We start from the raw sequence: 23808 nt of genomic DNA on the forward strand, positions 1-23808 counted from the left end.
ACGTAATTATCACCCACGTTTCGTGGCAAATTTAGTCACGAAAGATCATATTTTCTGCCATGAAATATCTGTAGCTACTTGGTGACTAGCCTAGCTACGAATTTGTGTCTAATTATTTTGTGGCTAATTGTGTATTTGTCCAAAAAAAATTAATTTAAATTGTAAAAATCAGAAATCTGAAATGAAATTCCAAATTTAAAACCATGAAATCCAAATACCAATATTTTCAATTACAACAAGCACTCTAATCTTACATTTCTAAAAGACTCACATAGTCATACAAAATATCTTAACTAGATACCTAGATGTTTCACAAACAAACCTGAAACTGAAATTACAAAAACTATGCACACCATGCATCTAAGGACAATGCGAGAAGAAATGGCACGTGAAGAGGCATTTTGGCCGATACTATTGGAAGAATCATCCTCTGCAAACGACTGCAGTAGTAGTGTTGCTACAAAAAAAAAATAGTAGTTGTAAGTAAGTTAGAAAAATGAGTTAACTTAGAGGAAAAAAAAACTAACCACGGAAGTATGCCACTAAGTATCTACCCTCTTATGAGGAACAAAATGTCCAGCACCTCCATGGTCCCAAGATATTGCTTTGCCATGTTGTTCGGATGAATTTGTAGACAGCCACAGCTCAACACCAAAACCTGAGATAAGAGAAAGTAACATCAGTTTCAAAGACAGAAAATTATAGAAAATTAACAGAACAAACAAACACAAATTAAGTTACTTAAAACTTCCAATAAAGATCCATTGAAATATTTTTCCTTATCATATATATGAAAAAGTATTTTCGTTCATATATAACAAGTAGGAAAGCTTTGCTTACTTGTTTCTTGGATTGACCTCTCCTATATATCGTTTGTGTAGCCTAAACTGGCAAGTAAAGTAAATACACAATTAAATTAGCACACATATAAGTGACTTGCATCAATATATTTTCAGCCAGAGTAGTAATATCTGAAATTCACGATTCACGATTGAAAGCTTTACCCTGAAATCGGAGAGACGGAAGGGAAACAGAGGGGGAGAAAGAAGAGCAGTTGACTAGGCTGAGTTCAACGCTTCTAATCTGTAACTATGAAAATTGAACAAGAAACAAAAACAAGGAAGATTAAGTCAAACAAATATAAACATCATCTAAGTTGAAACTAAGATTAAATAAATAAAAAACAGCAACAAGAACAAATTGAACCCTAACAGCAACAGCCAACAGGAACAAAATCTCTAAACAACCTTATACAAAGGGAGAAAGAAGCAGTGAGAGCTTTAATTTCTCAACTCAACAAATCACGAGAAGGAGAAGGAGACAGAACGAGTACCTGTCAGGCCAGAAACAGAGTGTCGAGCGCGATGTTAGGTGGTGCTGTCGGTCGGGGAGAGTCATGGCGAGTCAAAGTCGAAGAGATCAGAGCTAGTATCGAAGAGGAATAGATCTGAGTGTCTATGCGGTAGAGATGGAGTTTACGGCTTTTTTTTTCTAAGTGTTTATTATGTCGACGAAAGAAGAAGAATCTAGGTCTTAACCTTGTACCAAATATTTTCACTTTAACCAAAAAAAATTAGTGGGATGGTGGGAATTTTTTTTGCCAAATTTTGGTTTTGTCCGCCCAAACAAAAATAATTTTGGTTTTATATTTAATTTAATTATTTCATTTTGAATAACAACTTATAACTGTTTTACATAACAATTTTATTATTTTAAAAATTTTGAGTAACAATTATATGATTGTTTTTTCTAAGTGTGGAGTGATATATTAAAAGTACATTTCTAAGTGTGGAGTGATATATTAAAAGTACATACACTAAATATAACTCAAGGTTAATTAAGAATATGATTAGATTTTAAAAACTTTTAAAATAAATATTTCAAAATTTTATAAATATAATTTCAAAGATTGATTTTATTTAATATATATATATATATATGGTTTAAATATGAATATATAATATTTATATTTTTGTTCTATGTTTATGATGGAGTATAGGGTTTGGAGTTAAGGTTTGGGTATAGGGTTTGGAGTAAAGGTTTAAATTTGTGGTCAGGTCTGAAAAATATTAGATTTGAAAAACTACAATCTTTTTACAATTGTTAGATTTTAGCTTTTGGGAATGTTGTAATTAGATTTCTTTTTAGATTTTATAGTTTTAGAATTTATGCTTATTTGGAGTTTCATATAGTCACAAATTATCTGTGGCAAATTCGTGGCTATTATATAAAAACCTTAGCTAATACGGCATAGTAAGATATAGTCACGATATAGCCACTAATAAATTCGTGACTAAACTTGTCACAAAAAAGCTACAAAAAGTCACGAAAACAGTCACGATTCGAGTGAGTGACTAATTCGTGAATCTTATGAAATAAGCCACGAAATTTCATGACTAGATCGTAGCTATAAGAATTTTTTTTACTAGTGATATATAGAGATATTTTCTTCAAGACTTGTAAAACGGAAGAATCACAATGTATCTCTTTACCTAAGCCTCAGTTAGGCCCGACCTAGTCCATCAGCTAATTAATTTATTTATTTTTGTCTGAAACATCGAAACAAATTTAAAGCAAAACTTAAAGTGAAAAACGGAAATGATTCCCATATTGATGAAAACTTGTAAAGTCGGAATAATTCGTTGGTCCCTCCATTAACTAACGTGAATTATTGCAATTGGGACCGTACTAAATTTTGGGTGTGGTTTTGATATAGTACCAACAATAACAATAACAAAAAAAAAAAGAGAGGTTAAAATCAAAACTTAATTAAAAGAAATAAATTGTGAGAGTGTGTGTCGTCGGTGTCGAAGGATGTTTGGGAACCAAGTGGGGTTAATTTCAAAGATTTACATATATGGAAAGTCTTTGGACCGCAAAACGTATGGACATCGTACCTAAGTTCCTGACTCTTTGCCATATTTGTACATTAACGTGTTTCCCTTTGTCCCCTTTTTTGTCGTCTTCTTTAGATCTTTTTCCTCCTTATCAAATCATTTATAACCCTAAGTTTTAGTTTTGTCCCCAATCTAGTTTGTAAATTTATCTAAAAACTCTTAGAAGTATTTATACTAGTTACGTAAACAGTTTTTCTTTTTATGTATTAGACACGAAAGCATGGATAAAAGTTAAAACCAACACATATCTGAAAATTATTCAGCTACAATGTTTATATATGTACATGCATAACTGATAAGTCACGCTTGAATATGTGAAAAAAAAAAAAAAAAAAGTCATACGAAATAATTCAGTCTAATAATTTGAGAGGTTGTTTTCCTAATACCATTTCATGATTTGCATAAATGAATCCAATGCTATATAAAGTTATAAACACAATCTATATAATATAACCACATCGAAACACAAACTATCTCGTGAAGAAATCGAGGAGTATCCACTATCAGCTTCGCTTCACATGGCCCCCACATTGAGCGAATAATAAAACGCCACGTAAAAGAATTAAAAGTGGATCCTACGAAATAGCAAAAAGGATATTATTATTATTTGGAGAAGCCTAACAAGATTTGGACAACCTAACAAATCGAGATTCTATCGATACCGTCCGATGTTTTCCACGTTCGTTAATCTCGGACTTGACTTCGATTCCAAAAAGGAAAATAGACATATCTACAAACTTCTTTAATTACGAGCTTACTTATTTTATGTTTTCTTTTTGTCGAACTTATTTTATCTCTATTTGATACGACTTGTATGATTGTATCATACGAGCTTAGTTGTTGTATATATTCGTATCTCCTAAATATATTAATAAACATATTGTTTGATATCATTCAAACTATGTCAGTAGTGATTATATGATTTATATAATTCGTGATATTTTTTTTTAACCCATATCCAAACAAGATCCACAGTTCTGATTCAAATTCGAACTAGTAAATCAAAAAATATATTCATTAGTTACTAATACATGTAACTGTGGACATTCCAGGTGTCAACATTGTTTGTTCAAGTAGCTGAAAAATTGTATAGCATTCAATACAATAGCTTATAAAAATCTTATCTTAATATTGAATTCTTGAATTTTACAAAAAGGAAATTGAATTTGTTTGTACTCGTCCACACTATGTGGACACATAGGCAAGTAGATTGAGGTAGATACAGGCATTGATTCTTTTTATTTATGTTTAGATTAATGTACAGTACTCTCTGCATATATATGATATCACTGTGGCTTGTGGGGATGCATTTTTGTATTTTATATAGAAAACGAATATGAAAAGTCTATATAGATAGATTTGCATAAATGATTTATACGGTATCTGTTGTACACTTTACTTATTTACAATTCAATAATAATACCTGTTCCTTTTAGTACATGTTTGTCATATCATATATGTCGTATAACGAGGGAGTATAAAGCTCCGATGAACTCAGCCAAAATTAGGAATTATATTTTGTTTTCTTTGGTTTTGTTTTATGTGAACACATATATGATGAATAGTCGTAGAAGTTTGTTCACAACATGCATACGATTAAATGAAAAAAATTCACGGGGGTAATTGGGAATAATAATAATAGCTTTTGTGGGCCTGTTTTATTGGAAAGAGATATGAGACAGAGTATCTCTCTGTAAAGTGGGCCGTGGGCTTTAATAATTATTGACATACATATATATATGTAGTTTATATAATGTACTTATGTAGAGATATAGGATGAGGCCAAATCACAAATATACAAAAATCAAGCTTCTATATATCACAAAAAATGCCAAAATAATAATCATAATAATATATAGGGAGAGAGATAGTGGGACATAGAGAGAGAAGAGCAGTAGTTTCCACTTGAGGAAAGCAACATGTTCAACGAAAACCATTATTGGAATGTTTGTTATTGCATCATCCCACTCAAAAATATGTACAACGTGTCTTGTAAACAATAAGCTTTTTAAGAGCTTAGATTTTAGATTTGATTGATAGTTTCATTGATTTTTACTATTTATTTATAAATAATCGTACTCTCTCTTTTAGTTTCGTATTACAAACACATACTACTACTTAACATCCAATAAATAATTAATTATCCGAATTTTAGAATAATAAAGGAGTTTAATTGGTGACACAATAATACAGTCATTGTAAAATGTGCTATTGTAATTCACTAAACACTTCAAAAAAAACTCATCCGATTCGTCATTCATTAGTTTAAAAAGAAAAACAATAATGACACATATACCCATCATACAAACACATAACTCGGTGGTGGTAATGTAAAATGTAAAAAAAATTCACAAAGTGGGGAGTGACGTGGCAACCTCAAAAATTTATTTTGATACTTAGTACTGTTTTGGAGAAATTTTTTGTTTCATAATATAGGATGCTTTCAAATTTCAATGCAATTTTTAGATTAGTTTAGTATTTTATACTCCCTCCGTTTCAAAATATAGGATGTTTTGGAGAAGTTTGTTGTTTCATAATATAGGATGCTTTCAAATTTCAATGCAACTTTTAGATTAGTTTAGTATTTTATATTATGCAGTATTGTTTTTGATTGGTTGAACTTATTAAAAGTAAAGACTTCTTAATCTGCGTGCTTTGCTTAAAACATCCTATATTTTGAAACAGAGAGAGTATTATGTAATATTGTTTCTGATTGGTTGAACTTATTAAAAGTAAAAATTTCTTAATATGCGTGCTTTACTTAAGACATCCTATATTTTGAAACGGAGGGAGTATTGTTTTACGATTGTTGTTAAGCCTTCTCTTCTTCGTATTGTTGCCCTCTGGACCCAAAATAAACAAAACTGTAATGTTTCCCTTTCCGACACAAGTCCCTTCTCCCTTCATCTTTTTCTATAACATTTATTTATTTTCCCACTAAAAATAAATTCACTTTTATTTTGTGCGGAGATTTTTCAAATATATAATAATAATTGTTTCATTATAGAAACAAATTGAGATGATGTAAAGGATGACGAATTTATATCAAAAGGAAAAAAAAAATACGAATCTAACAAATCAGATCTTAATTTTATAGAAATAACCAAAATGTGTAATAATAGTTGGCTCCAGCACTTTTGTTGTAGTCAGAAACGAAACGCCATCTCGGGTCACAGAGTCTGCGTTACACGCGCTTTAGTATACAAGAGAGAAGAAGTGTGATCGGACACGTAAAAGGAAGAGCGCGTGAGAATGAAAATACGAGGTAAGAGAGTGTGTGGGGTCGGCCTCACTACTCTTTTCATTCATTGGTGGATGAAAGAGGGAAAAAGTGGACCCCACCGGTTTGTCCGTACTAAATGGATTGATCTTTTCTGGTAACATTTTCCTTTTTCTCTCTTAATTCCTTTTTTCCTCTTTTTGATTTTTAAACTAATACTACGATTATTTTATTTTTTGTAGTTAAATCACTAATTAGGCACATGTATTTACGTTTATATCCTTGTGAATTCCTCGTTTTAATTTTTTCAAATCAACCCCCCTACTGATTTATGATATATGATGATGGGCCACTCGATTCTCTCTATGTAGTAATCTTTGTTTTCTTTAAAAGAATTTATTTAAGCCCGAATAATAAAATCTTCCCAAAATTGGATCAATTATAAACTACTGTATGCGGTTGGTTATATTATATTTCAAACTAAACCAAGACGACAATTTAGCCGAACCAGTTGTGAGGTAATCCGTAATCTGAATGAAAGACTTTTTTTTTTTTTTTTTTAATTTTAAAGACTGAATGGACCCGACAAATTGAATGCCTAACCTAAAGCAAAGCAATTCATAATTTTTGCACCAAATCAAGACGGTAAGTAGCTTATGCGATCTGGGAACAAAAAAAAGGAACGACAATTTTGTAAAGCAACTTGTGTGTTAAACAAGTGAGCTATTTCCCCTTTGGTTTCTTTCTCTCTTGCGGGTGTTTTGGTTTTATAGTTAATCCTGATTAGGTTCGAAATCTTCATTGTCATGTTCTACATGTACAACTGTATATATTAAACACATCATACCCATATATATAGGTTGTTATTTCATTTTAATATATGCTAGGAAAATAGTAATCATCAAAATAGTTTCGTAGTAAGCATATAAAATGCATATATATGGTGGAGTTTTCACTTTATTAACATGTTTAGAAAACGAAAGCAATGTAGATCGTTAAATTCTACGGTTAATAAACCATATTTTAGAGACTAGCTAGTAGACTTTTTGTTTTGTTCTGGTTAATAGATTAGTCAAATAAACCAAGCAAGCAATTAAATATAGTCTGATGATGATAAATGAGTTTTTAAAAACGTTGAACTTATATTATTGTATACTACTATCTCTTTATGTATAGATCCAAAGCCTTTGGTTGGAACAACTAGCTCATTAAGAAAACATATAGTTTAAGATACATATTGAATTGTGATTTCAAACACATGAAAAGTTTTGGGCAAAGTAATAGATATAGAAAACTTGCACCAATCCAGCCTCAACCAATATAAATGACAAACTTGAAATAAGTTAGTCGTCCCATTTAGAAAAACTTTATTATAACATAACTCTTTATATAGTGAGAACCCTATTACTTGCTTGTCTTAAAGGAATTGCTGTTTATGGAACTCCACTTTAAATAAACATATAAATAATCTATTTAGTAATTAGTAAGTAGTAGTATAGAAAACTTAAGATCCCATCTTCTCTACTTTAATTTGCCCGATCATGAAAACACCTATTTATTGTACAGAAACATACATCTTTAACATATATAGATGTATGCGTGATCTATTTGTATATGTAACCTTATTACCCTTTTTTATTCATATTGACAAGAAAAAAAAACAAACAAAAAAGCTTTTAAAGTAATAATCAAAATTTGGCAAAATTGTGGGGTTTTTAAGTAATCTATTAGATAAATCATTATCTAGGGGGAAAAAAATGCCTTTTATAGGATTGCTTACCGAACCAAGCCGTGGACTTCACTTTCTTAAAACATGAAATTACATATTAAAGGAATCTTTTGATTAATCAAAGAAGATGGTTTGCCTACATAGATAATAATGAAAGTGGAAATATTTTATTTTTAAAAAAAGAAACTCCAATACGAGGAATTGTTTCGAATATAATCTTTTTTCCAAAGAAAGCAAGTGGTTAGAATAGAGAGAGAGAATAATATTATTATTATTTAAATAAATTAAATAAACAGTGAGAAGAAAGAGAGGAAAGGGCAGTGGAAGTAAATATAAAGGAAAGGATAAAAATGAAAGCTTTCGTAGAAGCAAACTCTTTTATAAACAAAATAAAAAAAAAGTTTTTTTTTTCCTTGTAATATCTCTCTCTTATTACTATCTTTATATTTCATTTTTAATTTTCTACCAACCAAAAGCTTTTGGTTTCTCTTATTTAGCTTCTAACCTTGAGGAGAATCAAACCAGAGGATTGAAGTCTCTCTGAGAAAACCTTTCAAAAACATTATCTACCAAAAAAAAAAAATGTGGGATCTAAACGACTCACTAAGAGAAGAAGAATCTGAAGAGTTTTGTTATTCTTCACCAAGTAAACGGGTCGGATCTTTCTCTAATTCAAGTTCCTCTGCTGTTGTTATCGAAGATGGATCCGATGATGACGAGCCTCCTAACCGGGTCAGACCCAATAATAACCCACTTGTTACACATCAGTTCTTCCCTGAGATGGATTCTAACGGCGTTGTAGGAGACTGGTGGTGTTGTTGGTGGTTCTGGCTTTCCTCGGGCTCACTGGTTTGGTGTTAAGTTTTGTCAGTCGGATCTAGCTACCGGATCGTCTACCGGTAAAGCTACCACCGTGACCGCTGCTGCCGTGGTGGAACCGGCTCAACCGTTGAAAAAGAGCCGGCGTGGACCAAGGTCAAGGAGTTCTCAGTATAGAGGTGTTACGTTTTACCGGCGTACCGGAAGATGGGAATCTCATATTTGGTAATTTTATTTATTTATTAAGTGTTATTTTGTATTAATCTCATCTCTCTTTTTTTTTTTAATTTTTTTTGATTAATCGATCTTTACTAAACCGATTTTAATTACAAAACCGAATTTAACTATAGTTTTGTTCCTTATGTTTCTCTGAAATTCAGGGACTGTGGGAAACAGGTTTACTTAGGTAATTTTTTTTTGTATTCCCATTTTTTTTTTTTTTTGGTGTTGAAAAATGTCATCGTAATTATTATTTTTTTATTTTTTAATTTAAATTTCTGAATAGGTGGATTTGACACTGCTCATGCAGCTGCTCGGTATGTTTCTCCCTTTGACTCTCTCTTAAAAAAAAAAAAAAAGAATAAAATATAATAATATCGATTTTTATACAGACATATAAATCAAAGTTTTTTTATTTTGTAGAGCATATGATAGAGCTGCTATTAAGTTCCGTGGAGTGGAAGCTGATATCAACTTCAACATCGAAGATTATGATGATGACTTGAAACAGGTGTTAAATTACTTCCTCTATAAGACTATATAAACTATATATAAGATTTTCTAATATTTTCAAAAGATTGTTATTAATATTGAAAATTGAATTTTTATATAGATGACCAATTTAACCAAGGAAGAGTTTGTCCACGTACTTCGCCGACAAAGCACAGGCTTCCCTCGAGGAAGTTCTAAGTATAGAGGCGTTACTTTGCATAAGTGTGGTCGTTGGGAAGCTCGAATGGGTCAATTTTTAGGCAAAAAGTAATCTCTCCTTATATTCTAATATCATCATTCAAACACTTCTTCATCTTTGTTTCTTGTTATATTTTTTTTTTGACGATCTTTGTTTCTTGTTATATTTAACTTGAGTTTTTGGGTTCTTGAAATCTTTAAAATATTATTTAGGTATGTTTATTTGGGTTTGTTCGACACGGAGGTCGAAGCTGCTAGGTAATAGTCTCTCTGTTTGATTCTACACACACATTGTTTAAATCGTGTAAATGTGTTTTTTTTTTCCTTTACTAATTGATTTCCTTTTTATATAATAACCACAGAGCTTACGATAAAGCGGCAATCAAATGTAATGGCAAAGACGCCGTGACCAACTTCGACCCGAGTATTTACGATGAAGAACTCAATGCCGGTACAACAAATTTTCATTTTAATCGAGTAAGTTTGTTTTAACCCAAAACAGAATTTGGTTTAATGATTTTTGAATTTGTTGTGCATAATAGAGTCATCAGGGAATCCTACTCCACAAGATCATAACCTCGATTTAAGTCTGGGAAACTCGGCTAATTCGAAGCAAAAGAGTCAAGATATGCGGCTCAAGGTAGGGTTTAATCATATTTTAATTTCTAACCTTAATATGTAGTGTTTAGTTTTTGTTATAAACATGTTTTGTTTTGTTTTGTTTTAAGATGACGCAACAACAACAAGATCTCCACTCTAATGAAATTCTCGGATTAGGTCAAACCGGAATGCTTAACCATATCCCCAATTCAAATCACCAGGTGAGTTAAAACCACAAAAGAGTACTAATTTAAAAAGATATAATTGTATATTAACATTTTTCTTTTTGTTGTAAATATTAGTATCCGGGCAGCAGCAACATTGGCAACGGAGGCGGATTCTCACTGTTTCCGGGGGCTGAGAACCACCGGTTTGATGGTCGGGCCTCTACGAACCAAGTGTTGACAAATGCTGCAGCATCATCAGGATTCTCTCCTCATCATCACAATCAGATTTTTAATTCTTCTCCTACTTCTCATCAAAATTGGCTGCAGACAAATGGCTTCCAACCTCCTCTCATGAGACCTTCTTGAATCTTTTTTAAAATATTTTAAAATTTTCTTTATATATAAGAAACAAAATTCGGAAGAAAATGAACCTTTAAATCTCCATGTGTTCTCTTCTTGGTATTAAATTAATTATCGGCTTATCTTTTGTCTATTTTTTTTTTTCTTTCCCTTAAACCTCTTCTTGTTAAATAGGCTGAGATAATATTATTCCAGAGATGGGATATATAATATTATATCTCTATATGGGAAATTGGATAAGTGTATGATTTGAGATGTTCTGACTAAAAAGGTTGAGATGAGATTTGTCAATGAGTTGTCTTTTGTTGTTTCTTCTCAATACATTTATTAAGATTTTTTTAAAACATTACTGCTTTATATGTTACCTGCACCTATCTACATATGTGTTCAGTCCTAACTTGTTTTGTTATTCCTCTTTCATATCTATTCAATTCATATTTTCCCACATTTATTTAATTTTAAAAAAAAATTCTTGGAAGTTATGTCACCCAATTACTTTTTTATTCAACACAGCATAGTTAGTTATTCAGATATATATATATATAGTTTTTTTTTTTCGTTTGTTACATTCTATAAATAAAAAGTTTGGCATGTGGGCATAAACACATGGTTTCACTTTTGCTGCATTGGTTTGATAAAGTTGGACTCACCATAAATCGAATCCTAAAATACTTTTTATGTTCACTTTCTAACCATAAAAATCCTATAAATTGAAACACACTGAATATGGTTCAACTCATTTAAATGCCAAATGGAAAGGTTGAACCACACTCGCAAAATTGACTTAAAATTTCAGTTGTTTTACATATATATAGTTTTCTAACCTTTTATAATCAAAATATGTTTTTTTGACCTCCATTTCAATACTTTTGAGTTTTTGATCATCACAGCTAGCACAAATTATTCAATCACTTTGTAACGTTTTATGAATTAATGTGGGTCAACCATAAGAAAAATTACGAATTTACCTAGTTTATACTATATTCAAAGTTGTAGTATCAATCATCATAGAAAGTAAAAAAGAGAAAATGATATTTTTTTGGTTTTGTCCATTTTGTAGATATTTTACCGACAGAACAAAAAAAAACAGCGATATTAATTTTTTTACAGCACATTAACGGTGAGACGAGAGAGAGAATCAGAAGTAGTTTGGTACTGATGTTTCCCTAATGGAGTAAGAAATAATACTCACAGTTATTTTACGATCTCAACAAAAAGTTAAAATGAATATCAACCGCAAGATCTCTTTTTCCTTTTTCACAGTCTCTGAATACAAATCATAATGCCTACAATAAGCTATGAGACCGTTAGTTAAAATACTAGTAGTATATTCCAAGACTAATAAATAATTATGTAATTTTTATAAAAAAACAAGAATATGGGAAATGTAAATTTTTAGGTATATAGAGAGAAAAGAGGCAAATAAAAATTGAGGATTATTAGGGATGAGTGGTCATTTTCAAGTAATGTGTCCTTTGAATCAGTTTCTCTCTCTATCTCTCACACAGAAACCCAAAAGAAGTCAGACATTGTTATAATGGTGAGAGAGACTTCTCGGCTTCACTTCCTTTCTCCTCTTTTTAATTCTCTTTCTAATAAAAAAAGTTATTAATTCTTCTATTTAATGTTTCTTCTTACTCTTATTCATGAATCCTTTACTCGATTTTACTTTTGTTCTCTATGTAATCATATTCCTCCTTAAAATCTTGGTTCATCTATTTGGTTACATAGTTATATACGGAGTGCTCCTTATTAATTACCTTTGCGTTTTTTTTTTTACATGATACTAGATATAAAGTTAACTTTGACAATACACTTTCCCCCTACAATGACATTCTGACTATTTATTTACCTAATAGATGATACAAAACCAGGAGTTGTATGAATTTTGTAGCAAGTGTCTTTTTTATTGACCGGAATAACTTGAATGTTTCAGTTGTATGAATTTTATATAGCAAGTGTCTTTTTTATTGACCGGAAGAACTTGAACTCTTTAGTTGTATGAATTTTATAGCAAGTGTCTTTTTTATTGACCGGAAGAACTTGAACTCTTTAGTTGTATGAATTTTATAGCAAGTGTCTTTTTTATTGACCGGAAGAACTTGAATTTAAGTCCATTCGAAACTATATCAGTAAATAGTAATTGAAAATATCGATTATCTTAATAAAAATACTACTAGTATATTCCCTTTACTTACAAAGAATATCGCTTTGATACTTTTCATCGTATTAATTTCACAAATCAATTTGATATAGAATAAATGTTTTTTTTTTCATAGTATAATACAACGTTATAATGTTGCAATTATCTATTCTTAAACGAGTCATAAACGATGCAGTTTATTGACACGTCTTCTCGTTCGTTGTCATCAAGTATTTCACAGTATATATAATATAGCAGTACCTTATGAGTTATGGCATAAGCATTAATCAAACGAAACAGATTTTTTTTTCCTTTTAATGAACCTCAACCTACCAATCAATACCTTAAACTATTCATGAATTTAGTTGGCTCATACATGGACTACCTACTATTTTACCTTTATAGTATAATGATACTGTCTTCCATTGGTTATGTAACAAACTAACAAAGTATAGAATATACAATATTTTTTTTGTCAAATACTACTAGAATGAAGCCACAAATCATTCAATGGCGGTTGAGCACCGCGACGCATTTAGTTAACTGTTATTTTGAATTATTTTTCTTTCCAGTGGAAATTTGTAATTCACGTGGATCACGTCGTAACAACAGTTTCCTATTTGATCGATAGATAAACAATCTCATCCTTAAATCACTAACATAAACCAGTTTTATTATTTAAAAAATATATCAAAACTTTTTTATACTATATATAACAGGTAACAAAAACCTTACAAGTATTTCAAGGGACAAAAAAAGAAAAAATCTGTCAGATGTACAGAGGCACACATATACGTATTTTGTACATGTATTAATTTGAGTATGTCAAGAAAATAAAATTGTCCTAGGGTTCGAAGGCACGTGGAGATTAGTGTACGAGGAAGCGGTACGAAGGACCAATGAAAGCAGACTTCCTGGGGAAATTCGAAAACTTTATAATTAGTTTAGTCAAATAATATTTTTAATCATACGATAAGGAATCAGTCGGTCCATGAGTAGAAACTGTCTGCAGAAATCTTAAAAACAAATAAAAGTTCCTTAAGTACCGAATCATAAGGAATATTTAATTTAAGATGAACCTAATTTCGTCACTGAAGTCGTCACTTCAAACATATGATAATGGCATGAGGGCTAGTATTTTAGTTTAATTCATTTCTATAAGTGGCAAGATTTGTAGTACTACGAGGATAATCGTATAACCCAACTTGCTAGTACAACTTCGTGATTGTTCTTAGTGCTTCAATATTAAACTCGTCAATCCAAAAAACTTTTACGATACCAATTAAAAATATAAATTATTAAATAATTAGTGGATATGCTTTTTTGCTTATGGAGTCTCCTAGAAAAACAATCAACTTGCAAGAAATACCTAGAATCTCAAACCGATATTTTATTTTCTCTTTTAAAAAAAAAAAAAATAAATAAGCCTAGCTTACTTTTTAAAACCTAAGATCTGTTAATACATTGGATGAAAATTTTAGTATATAATTTCTTATTCAAATATCATAAAACGAATCCTAAAAGAATAAAACTCCATGCATGTGGTTGTAAACAAGGTTATGTCCATATCTGATTATAGTTCAAATGTGATATTAAATCTAGGTATGGTCGAATTTGGTTAACCCGGATCCTAAAACGAGATTGTAAGTACTAAATAGCTAGTCAAGATTGGATTCGTATGTTTAAGTTAGATTATAATTTAAAGAATTTTTTAAAATAAGTTGATATTTTTTTTTTTTTTGATCCTAGTGTGTAAATGTGTAAAAAAAAAACTTGATTTAGTCGTGTTTTTTCGAGTTTGACCGGAATTAACTCGATTAAGGTTATATAGATTGATGATATATGTTATTTATTGTATTTCATCAACGACGTCAATTTTTAAAAAAACACATCGAAAGAATGATGAATTCTTCAACTCTATTTTTTTCTTTAATTTATTGACCCCCTTTTTTTCGTCGACACACTTTTTAGCCTCTTACCTTAAAAAGACAAAATAAAATATATATCCACTATGCCGTGAATTCAAAGGGAAATAATCAAATATATCCACTTGGTACCGAATCAAAATGAAGATATTATGACCAAAAAAAAAAAAAACTAATTTTACTCGGAACAATAATTAGTCATAGTATAATAGTAATTAATAAGTATAATGGTGAAACAAAATTAGAGTGGTCCAAAAACGATGACAGGTGTCTCTCATGCTTTGTCGAGAAAGACCCTAAACACAAAAGAAACATTCGACTGTATTATTACTATTATTTATTCACACCAGCGATGAGCGAACTCATGTTCTGCAGCAACTTTAGTAAACCCAGAAATATTAAATTTGTAAAAAAGATCTATACTTTAAGATCTCTTCTTTTGCATCGTATCGACGAAGCATTGTCTATTCTGCAGAGACACGTAGACCATTAGATTCGTCCTCTTATCACGAGAGTAGAAAACTCTCTGAAACAAATAATATTTCTGTTGTTTGTAAAAAGTGTTTTTACCCCTCCTGCAAGATTTCAAATATAATTATTACTTTTTACAGTCTGCCATTTTTTTTTTTTTTTCTTTTTTGCTTTTCGGCTTTGTTTCCTTTAGTTATGTATTGCCATTCAAGATGTCAGTTTCCATATTTAGAATATTAGTCCGACTCGAAAAGAAAATAGTAAAAGGTGAAAATTTAATTTCATCAGAAGCATATATAAGGGGAAAATATGAAGAATATAGTTAATAACTACAAGATGTAATATTAACAATGAAACCAAAAAATGTTTAAAAAAAAAAAAATAAAGATACTAGAAATATTAGAAATTTGAAAACAACGAGTTACAAATGGCTTGTCGCTAAACTGATTAAAATATACACAATGATTATGCCGTTTGAATTTGCTCATTCCATCATTTGCTGCTACCTTCTGTTTGATTTGGTAATTCTCAAGCAGTAATCTTTTTTTTTGCCATTGCAGTAAAAGTTATCAACTAACTATAAGGTATTTGTTATATATATCGTTTCGTATAGTAATTTTAGTTTTTGAATTATATTTCTTGTAATTTTGTTATTGAAGAATCTCTTCTTCTTCTTTTTTTTTTTTTTTGGGTGGAAGTGGAGAGAAGAATCAATTAAGCACACACAGCTTCATCATATATTGTTGTCCTTCGCCGACAATCTTCTTACCTTATTGCCTTTGTTTTGTCCCATCGCTTTCAACACAATTTCTATTTATAGTAAACTCCCATCGGGTTTGTATTTTTCTTTTATGCATTTTGTGACATTCAAAATTTATTTTAAATTTTTTTATTGAAATAAATCCAATTAACATACCCATTGTTGGCATTATTTCAACTCTAATAAACCACTAATAAAAACTCCCTCCGGTTTAGTTTAATTGTCGTTTTAGAGATTTTTGAGTAGATTAAGAAACATTATAAATTGACAAATTTAACCTCACATATTTAATGTAATCAGGCTACGTGACTCCTCAAGTTTTTTAATTGTATTAGTTTTTTTTTTTACAATCAAACCCTATTTATTAAGTTATCGAATATGACTTTTTTCGATAGAGAGAGTCAATTGTATTAGTTTAAATGAAGTTATTTTTGAAATTTTATTGTAAAAGTTACCTAGAAAAGTGGAAATGACAAATAATTTTAAACAAAAAAATAAACCTTAAACGACATGTAAACAAAACCAGATGGAGTATTTGCTATTATTTGTCCCAATAAAAAGTATATATTGGTACAAAACATGGATGTTATGTAAGAATACTAAAACGATTTTTTAAAGCAAGTAAACCGTAAATCAATCATTTGAATCAAATTGTAAAAGAATTAAATTAATCAAAAGCAATTAAACCCAACAAAAATCAAAATTATCTTAAACCAAACAAATTAAAATTTGCTTTTTATGTTATAAACCAACACAAGTAAGGATAGAAAAAAACTGAAAGGAAGACCAGGTTAAAATCTCATAGTGTAAACTTGGTAGTGTTTATTTTGGTCTAAACAAAAAAATTGTCTACAAATAACTATTAATATTTAGAATTAGTAGTATTGATTGAATATTGATTAGTCAATAAATAAAATGATCTTGCTTTCCGAATTCACAAACAATGTCTTAAAGAGTGAAAGGTGTTTTCACATCCCAAAATGTTATCAAAACACACAATTTCGTGATATTAGAGAGACTAAAGAGTCTCACGAGTTTCCAATTTAGGAAAAGGCATATTATTTTGTGTTTTTGCTTATTTTGACAACTTTATAAATTTCATAAAAGTAGAAAATCTCGTGGTCCATCTAAAAATGTCGTGATAAGCATGGGAACCACCCAAATTAGGGTACAAATTGTGACTCATACCTACTTCTTTCTCCATATTCAATCCCTTTCATAATTTTCTGCAACTCACTTACGAAAATTTATAGTTGCGTTTATATGATAAAGAGTTATAGACTATAGTATCGAAATACTAACTACGAAATATCCAAATCAGGAAAGATGATGTTGATCATTTCGTATTTATACAATTGATACCTTAGGATTCATACTATATTCATTTTTCCTATATAAAGCAACCCAACTTTGTCAAGAAAAAAAAAGAAAGAAGAAAAGTCAATCAACTCTGCAAACAGAAAAATCCATTAGAGAATTTTAAGGTTATTTAACACGCATTTTTTGTAATAAATTTGAAGTATATACCTGTACGTGACAGTGTGGTTCGACTTTATTAATGAGTAGTATATGCTAGTTTGTGGAGAGAATTGATTGCGAATCGTAGATAGAGAGGATTGCATTAGCTAATCTATGGATGATAAGTCAAATCTAGGCTTACCTTATTCCCAAGAAACTATGTCTGCGCTTTTGTGGATTTTTACAGTTTGATTTCATCACGTTATTGAGAAAGAACCATTCAATAAAATGACAGGAGTTATGGTAGACCGTGATAATAAAGGCTAAGTCGTAAGTCTCAGCTTTTTCGTTTTTGTGATTTAAAATTACATTGAGAAGATTAATCTTACAACTTTTTCAGCAATTGGAGAAAATGACTTGCAATGTAAGATATCGTTTAAACAGAATGGGCCTAATATCTTTATAATGGGCCTATTAAATTAAGGCCTTATTAATTAAATTAAACATAATAGTATTTTGGGTTTACTGTATCCATTCTTAAAGCCCATTTGCATGATCTGTGTTCTACCTTCAGTGTCCCATTAGAATTGTAATATGGATGGATTCGAAAATGAAACGTTGGATTCGAATTGTGTACTCTTTTTTCTTTTGGTTGGGGGGTATTAAAAACCTTTTTTTTTGTGTGGGTTAGATATTTTGAAGTTTCACTGCTGCTTTGCTTTTAGAGTTCGTTATTCAACATCATATCTTTTAACAAGATTCTTCTGACAACTATATATAATTCTCTCCAATGTCTCTCTGTATGTACGCGTCTGAGTAACGTGCCTAGAGCTTGCGCGTAGAAGAAGTAGACCAAAGAGAGTCAAAGTGATAGGATTGTTGTACTGACTGAGCGACCGAACGAAAGAAAGATAGATCTTTTCGAGTGCGTATCCAACAACAACCAAAGTACACAATCTCAGCCTTTTTTTAGACCGTCCGATCCTACTTAACTGTTGTACTAACTCACTAATGAAAACACAACACGTGTGTTTTTTATACTCTTTCTTGGGAACACTCTATAAAGGACGATGTCACACCAGATCTCAGCACCGAATCCACCACCTTCTCAATCTCTCTCTCTCTCTCTCTCTCTCGTGAATTACCCACCGTCTGATCAATGCTATAGTTTTGTGACGTTTTAAGCTTATTCTTTGTTGCGCATCTCTAGGCTCTCTCTATCCACTTGCTTATCTAACCGTCCGATCTTGTTGTTCTTTTTTTTTTTTGGGTGGAAAGATATACACTTGAGTTGAGTTGGAAAATTACTACTGGTTTGCGATATACTCCAAGTCCAAACTGTATGAGGGCCTAGAGGACTAAACCGAATTAAACTATATACTAGTATTGGTTTAAGTTCATTTTATTTTAATTGTGAAGAAAATTAGTTTTGAATTTCTGTAAGATCGATTTATTTCGACACAACTCTGATTCAATTTGACCGGACTGAAAAACTTTTATCAATATTTGATGTTAAGTTGTTGACAAACAATGAATAAACGACGCCATGATTGCGTACTATGGGACTCTAGTCATAAACCACATTTATTTACCATTAAATTTATTTATTTTTAATTAGATCTCTAACAAAAACAGTTTGAAACCTGTTCTTCTTTGTATAAGTCCTTTGAAATTTTATTTATTTTTACTTTTGATTACCAGCCTTTTAAAATAGTAAATGATTGTAGCTTTTATAATTAGGTTCCAAGTGGGGAGAGTTGTCTCGGGGATCTCATTTGACGTGTGATGTTGAATTTATGATAGGCAACCTAATGATCTCGTGGTCCCTTTCGCAGGGTATATGTAACAATCCAATATGCAACTTTCATGTCATGTAAATGAGATGAAGAGTGTGTGTTGACCCAAATTTTTTCAAAATGCAGTAGGTGTTAGCATTCGTAGAAGCAAGAAGAGCTTTCATATAGATAACACTAAATTGTCCAAATTAGCAAAATAGATATCTTGAACAATAAAAAGACAACCGCTACAGAATTTGTGATAAAAAAAAGCTTTGTAGAAAAGAATAGAACGTTTTTTTTTGCTTTGTGAGTGCATCCTAAAGTCACATATCTCTGCTGTCAAGGACGAACTCTTTAAATATCTCTGCTGGGGTTTCATAATTATGGTACTAATGGTTGGTTCAATATCAGATTGTTTGTTTGTTTAAGTCTTCAAAAAACTTCGAGTGAACAACTTATAAACAGATTGCGCGAGTTTGAATTGTATTATCCTTGTTATATCTTATGTATTACTTTGGTATGTTGTGCATATAAATAATTGAATCGTTATATTATATACGAAGAAAAGAGAGCAACGATGATGATAAAAGGTGAAAAGGAAGTTTAGGATCATCTTTGTTTTCTATTTTGTTTTTCTGACTTTCAAATCAGACAAGACAACGAGGTATGGGTCTTTTAACATACAGAGACTCAACTTGAAAATTCCATCAAACCACCAAGGCACCAATTATAAAAAAAAAAACAAGAGAAAACATTGAACTATCTTGAATCTAGACAAAATAAAATAAAAAGTTTATAATCATGCTGAATTTTGAATAAATTATTAAAGATCTCAACCATCCTTTCATTAATATCTTTGAAAATTCTAGGAGCCCTAAATCTTGTCTTTTTATGTCTCTATCATGAAAATTTTGAAAAGGATAATCAAATGTAAATAAGATTAAATTATATTTTCACAATTACAAATACCATTACGACACTTATTTAACAGTTTTTATATACTAGTATAATATAGTACCAGAAAAACGAACTTAATAAAATAATAGAAAAGCAGAACAAATGCTGCAGGCTTTTTAGCAATTGTCTCCCATTTGCTTTCCTTTGTTTCAGAAATTGTAAAAATACGAGGTTAAGTGAATGTTGTAATTGAAATAAATGATGCAGTTTGTGCATTCATCAAGAGAACAAGTACGATTGATTTTTTTTTTTTGATATCAATGCAAACTAACGACTATATACAATGGAAATAGATAACTTCATGAACTATATATCAAAATAGAATGCATCTTAGTTATATTTACGAACCACAGTTACGAAAATGAGAAAAAAAGAATATTTTTTAAAATCCATCAAGGACTTGGAAGACTTTGGTGCGTGCATTCACTTTGTTAGCCTCAACACATTCACAATATTAATTTTATAACGGTAAACCCATAATTTATGGGGTTATATTTTGTACTTCATTACTATAAAAGAGTCACTAGTTTTGGATCCGGATCATGTATATACCACCATATATACACACTAAACGCGAACGTTGTATGGTTGAAAAAATAGACACCGTAAAGTCGATAAATTTCACAATACGGAAACTGATATATAAAAGTCGGGACGCATGTCAGTGGCATGGGGCTTACATTATACTAGTAGTCAATAGAATAAAAATAGCAACTAATGTATTCTTGTTTATCACGCCACGGTTTTTAATATTCACAAATATTGAAAACTAATTTGAATATAACAAGTAAAGAACTGGAATTACAAACTCAAATCAACTTGCTAAAAGTGGAAATAATTTTGTTAAAAACACACAAGTCGTGTATCTTTCGTTTTCTATAAACTAATGGAATTCTTCAAAAAAATTCCCCACCATATTAATAAATCATTTTTTCTCTATAATATATGGATATGTATCTTAACAAATTTCTATTTTAAATAATAAACTATGAGAAAACAGATAAAGGTTGTATTATTTGTTACCCCAAAAAAAAAAAAAAAAAAAACTAACTACGAGTAAAATAGTTTAGTGTGTCTCACGTGCGACGAGGAAAAAAGTTTTGGGAGAGGAGAAAAAAAAAAAAAAATAATCTTTGGTTTGAAAAAAAACGAAGAGCTGACACAAGCTCATTGCTTTAGCTACAGTAACAGCCACCGTCACATTTATCCATATGACAGACCAATCATTTTAACCTTTGTTTCCTAGCTGGCGCGTGACAGACACTCCCCTCTCTTCCTTCTCTCTCTCCATGCCCATAAAATCTCAAAAACTCTGTTTTTTTTTTTTTTTTTTTTTTTGTATTTTTAAAAGCTTTAACTGCTTTTCTTCTGCTGTAATGATATCACAGAGAGAAGAAAGAGAAGAGAAGAGAGTGATGGGAGATAAGAAATTGATTTCGTTTTCTTCTTCTTCTTCCTCGATTTACGATACTCGTAATCATCATCATCATCCACCTCCTCCACCACCGTCTTCTTCTTCCGACGAAATCTCTCTGTTTCTCCGGCATATTTTCGACCGTTCTTCTCCTAATTTACCTTCTTACTATTCTCCGACGACTACGACTACGACGATGATCGGAGTTCACGGTGACCCGCATGCAGATAACTCGAGATGTTTCGTTTCTGATGCTGCTGCTGCGCTCATGTCGTCGAAACGCGTCGGTGATTTCTCTGAGGTTTTAGTCGGTGGAAGCTCAGCCGTTGGATCAGCCTCTACCGCCGCGTGTTTCGGTTTCAATAACAACAACAACGTTCAAGGAAACAGCTCTGGGACTAGAGTATCGTCTTCTTCTGTTGGAGCTAGTGGGAATGAGACAGATGAGTATGACTGCGAAAGCGAGGTGCTTTTTTTGAAAATTTTTTCTCTCTGTTTCTCTCTGTTTTGCATGTTTTAAAAGTTCAATCTTTGTTTGTTTCTCTGACGGATCTGTACTTTTTTTTTTTTGGTTCATTTCCCCCTTAAAATGCGCAAACTTGTTTGTTTTGTGAGAGTGTCTTCACTAATGCACAACGAGTGTTGAATGAATATAGCAGGAAGGAGGAGAAGCTGTGGTTGATGAAGCTCCTTCCTCCAAGTCAGGAGGTGGTCCTCCTTCTCGTAGTTCATCTAAGAGATGCAGAGCTGCTGAAGTTCATAATCTTTCTGAGAAGGTTTTGTTTTTTTTTGTTTAGCTCTTTTTTTTTGTTGAAAGTTTTGATTTTTATTCAAGGCATTGATTAGGACTCTTTGTTCTGACAGAGGAGGAGAAGTAGAATCAATGAAAAAATGAAAGCTTTACAGAGTCTCATCCCTAATTCAAATAAGGTAAAGTAATAGTAACTATATATAGAGAGACACATCCTTATGAGTTATGAATATGAACCAGTCTCTTTTGTTTCTTTTACTTATTTTTGGGTCTGATTGTAATGTTCATTGCAATGTGTTTGTCGGGGAAGACGGATAAGGCTTCAATGCTTGATGAAGCTATAGAGTATCTGAAACAGCTTCAGCTTCAAGTTCAGGTCAGTAAAGAGATTCAGTACGTTTTATTATAATGAGCACCAGTCTATCTATATATACTCTGTGGGATGATGGAAATAAGTCGTTTTGTTTGATCTTTGCAGATGTTGACAGTGAGAAATGGAATAAACTTGCATCCTTTGTGCTTACCTGGAACTACATTACACCCATTGCAACTCTCTCAGATTCGACCCCAAGAAGCGACCAATGATCCTCTGCTTAGTCACACCAATCAGTTTGCTTCGACCTCTAATGCACCGGAAATGATCAATACCGTGGCTTCTTCATACGCTTTGGAACCTTCCATTCGTAGTCACTTTGGACCTTTCCCTCTCCTTACTCCATCTGTGGTGCGTAGTTAAATAACACATTTTCACTCTATAGTTCAAATTCATGAAAGGTAATTTGTTAAGTGTAATTTTTTTGTTTGTTACTTAAGGAGATGAATCGAGAAGGTGGGTTAACTCATCAAAGGTTGAACATTGGTCATTCCAACACGAACTTAACCGGTAAAAGTCTTCTTGAACTTTGAATCTTTAAGCTCAAGTTTTAAGACATTGACAACAATGTCTCTCTTGTGTTAAACCGTTGCGGCATTTGTGTATTTGCAGGGGAACAAGCTGTGTTTGATGGACAACAACCTGACTTAAAAGATCGACTTACCTGAACAGAATCTCATCTTTGCTTCTATATGTTCTTGTTTCTTAGAACGCAAGAAAACAAAGCTGCCCCCCTGCCTGACAATGAATATGCATTTAACGGTCTTTATTTTTATTTTTTGTAAGGTTCTATTATAATTTACAAATTGTTGTTGACACAAACTCTAGAGTATTAGTCTTTGGATCTAATAGCTATATATTAAAAAAAAAAAAAGAATTGAACTTTTTAATACAAAGTTGTTAGGTTTATAAATATGTTGTAAGGTCAGATGTAAATTATCTAAACCATCTTCGCATTGTATTGAAGACTTGGCTTTGTTAATTGAAGACTTTTAAGTCTTTAACTATGATGATTTTTTTTTTTTTCCTCATAAATTCTCCAAAAAGTTTTTTTTTACTTTCACTTTAATATTTAGT

At 31.2% G+C, this 23808-nt stretch overlaps 3 protein-coding genes and 1 long non-coding RNA gene across 14 annotated transcripts; 3 read left to right on the top strand and 1 right to left on the bottom strand.

The window, feature by feature from the left end:
• Nucleotides 1-175: 175 nt before the first annotated feature.
• Nucleotides 176-1615, bottom strand: LOC104729448 (uncharacterized). 7 transcript variants are annotated; one of them, XR_758274.3, is made up of 5 exons: nucleotides 1334-1615; nucleotides 1005-1089; nucleotides 841-887; nucleotides 555-658; nucleotides 176-457 (listed from the first exon to the last, which is right to left on the bottom strand). It is a non-coding gene; the product is annotated as an uncharacterized LOC104729448 (long non-coding RNA). The 7 variants fall into 7 exon arrangements; XR_758275.3 differs by having other exon boundaries at nucleotides 528-658; XR_015575567.1 differs by having other exon boundaries at nucleotides 841-882; nucleotides 1005-1083; nucleotides 1334-1586.
• Nucleotides 1616-8208: 6593 nt separating this feature from the next.
• Nucleotides 8209-10834, top strand: LOC104729449 (floral homeotic protein APETALA 2-like). Its single transcript, XM_087479418.1, has 10 exons — nucleotides 8209-8890; nucleotides 9046-9071; nucleotides 9171-9201; nucleotides 9308-9395; nucleotides 9498-9643; nucleotides 9788-9832; nucleotides 9937-10025; nucleotides 10117-10214; nucleotides 10303-10395; nucleotides 10477-10834. The coding sequence occupies exons 5-10, from the start codon at nucleotides 9498-9500 to the stop codon at nucleotides 10705-10707; spliced, it is 702 nt and encodes a 233-aa protein (XP_087335544.1). The 5' UTR covers nucleotides 8209-8890; nucleotides 9046-9071; nucleotides 9171-9201; nucleotides 9308-9395; the 3' UTR covers nucleotides 10708-10834.
• Nucleotides 8429-9428, top strand: LOC147930103 (floral homeotic protein APETALA 2-like). The gene is made up of 5 exons (XM_087478659.1): nucleotides 8429-8578; nucleotides 8649-8890; nucleotides 9046-9071; nucleotides 9171-9201; nucleotides 9308-9428. Exons 1-5 carry the CDS (start codon nucleotides 8429-8431, stop codon nucleotides 9426-9428), a joined length of 570 nt encoding a protein of 189 aa, XP_087334785.1.
• Nucleotides 10835-21429: 10595 nt separating the features above from the next.
• LOC104729451 (transcription factor SPATULA-like) lies at nucleotides 21430-23738 on the top strand. 5 transcript variants are annotated; one of them, XM_019233436.2, is made up of 7 exons: nucleotides 21430-22073; nucleotides 22267-22383; nucleotides 22472-22537; nucleotides 22669-22734; nucleotides 22837-23082; nucleotides 23172-23241; nucleotides 23344-23738. In XM_019233436.2, the coding sequence occupies exons 1-7, from the start codon at nucleotides 21483-21485 to the stop codon at nucleotides 23397-23399; spliced, it is 1212 nt and encodes a 403-aa protein (XP_019088981.2). In that variant the 5' UTR covers nucleotides 21430-21482; the 3' UTR covers nucleotides 23400-23738. The 5 variants fall into 5 exon arrangements, with proteins under 5 accessions (XP_019088981.2, XP_087333803.1, XP_019088982.2 ...); XM_087477677.1 differs by having other exon boundaries at nucleotides 21437-22073; nucleotides 23175-23241; XM_019233437.2 differs by having other exon boundaries at nucleotides 21503-22073; nucleotides 22264-22383; nucleotides 23175-23241.
• The last annotated feature ends 70 nt before the right edge of the window (nucleotides 23739-23808 follow it).

Source organism: Camelina sativa, chromosome 12 (assembly GCF_030686135.1).
Source record: "Camelina sativa cultivar CO46 ecotype springtype chromosome 12, ASM3068613v1".
Taxonomy (NCBI): Eukaryota; Viridiplantae; Streptophyta; class Magnoliopsida; order Brassicales; family Brassicaceae; genus Camelina; species Camelina sativa.

What these genes read in the sequence shown, in the direction of transcription:
- LOC147930103 (XM_087478659.1), top strand. Translation starts at nt 8,429, where the DNA reads ATGTGGGATCTAAACGACTCACTAAGAGAAGAAGAATCTGAAGAGTTT. An exon ending in ATGACGAGCCTCCTAACCGG is followed by an intron (nt 8,579 to 8,648) that starts GTCAGACCCAAT and finishes ACGGCGTTGTAG; the next exon opens with GAGACTGGTGGTGTTGTTGG. An exon ending in AGATGGGAATCTCATATTTG is followed by an intron (nt 8,891 to 9,045) that starts GTAATTTTATTT and finishes TCTGAAATTCAG; the next exon opens with GGACTGTGGGAAACAGGTTT.
- LOC104729449 (XM_087479418.1), top strand. Translation starts at nt 9,498, where the DNA reads ATGACCAATTTAACCAAGGAAGAGTTTGTCCACGTACTTCGCCGACAA. An exon ending in CGATGAAGAACTCAATGCCG is followed by an intron (nt 10,026 to 10,116) that starts GTACAACAAATT and finishes TGTGCATAATAG; the next exon opens with AGTCATCAGGGAATCCTACT. An exon ending in GTCAAGATATGCGGCTCAAG is followed by an intron (nt 10,215 to 10,302) that starts GTAGGGTTTAAT and finishes TTTTGTTTTAAG; the next exon opens with ATGACGCAACAACAACAAGA.
- LOC104729451 (XM_019233436.2), top strand. Translation starts at nt 21,483, where the DNA reads ATGCCCATAAAATCTCAAAAACTCTGTTTTTTTTTTTTTTTTTTTTTT. An exon ending in TTCATAATCTTTCTGAGAAG is followed by an intron (nt 22,384 to 22,471) that starts GTTTTGTTTTTT and finishes TTGTTCTGACAG; the next exon opens with AGGAGGAGAAGTAGAATCAA. An exon ending in CTCTCCTTACTCCATCTGTG is followed by an intron (nt 23,083 to 23,171) that starts GTGCGTAGTTAA and finishes TTGTTACTTAAG; the next exon opens with GAGATGAATCGAGAAGGTGG.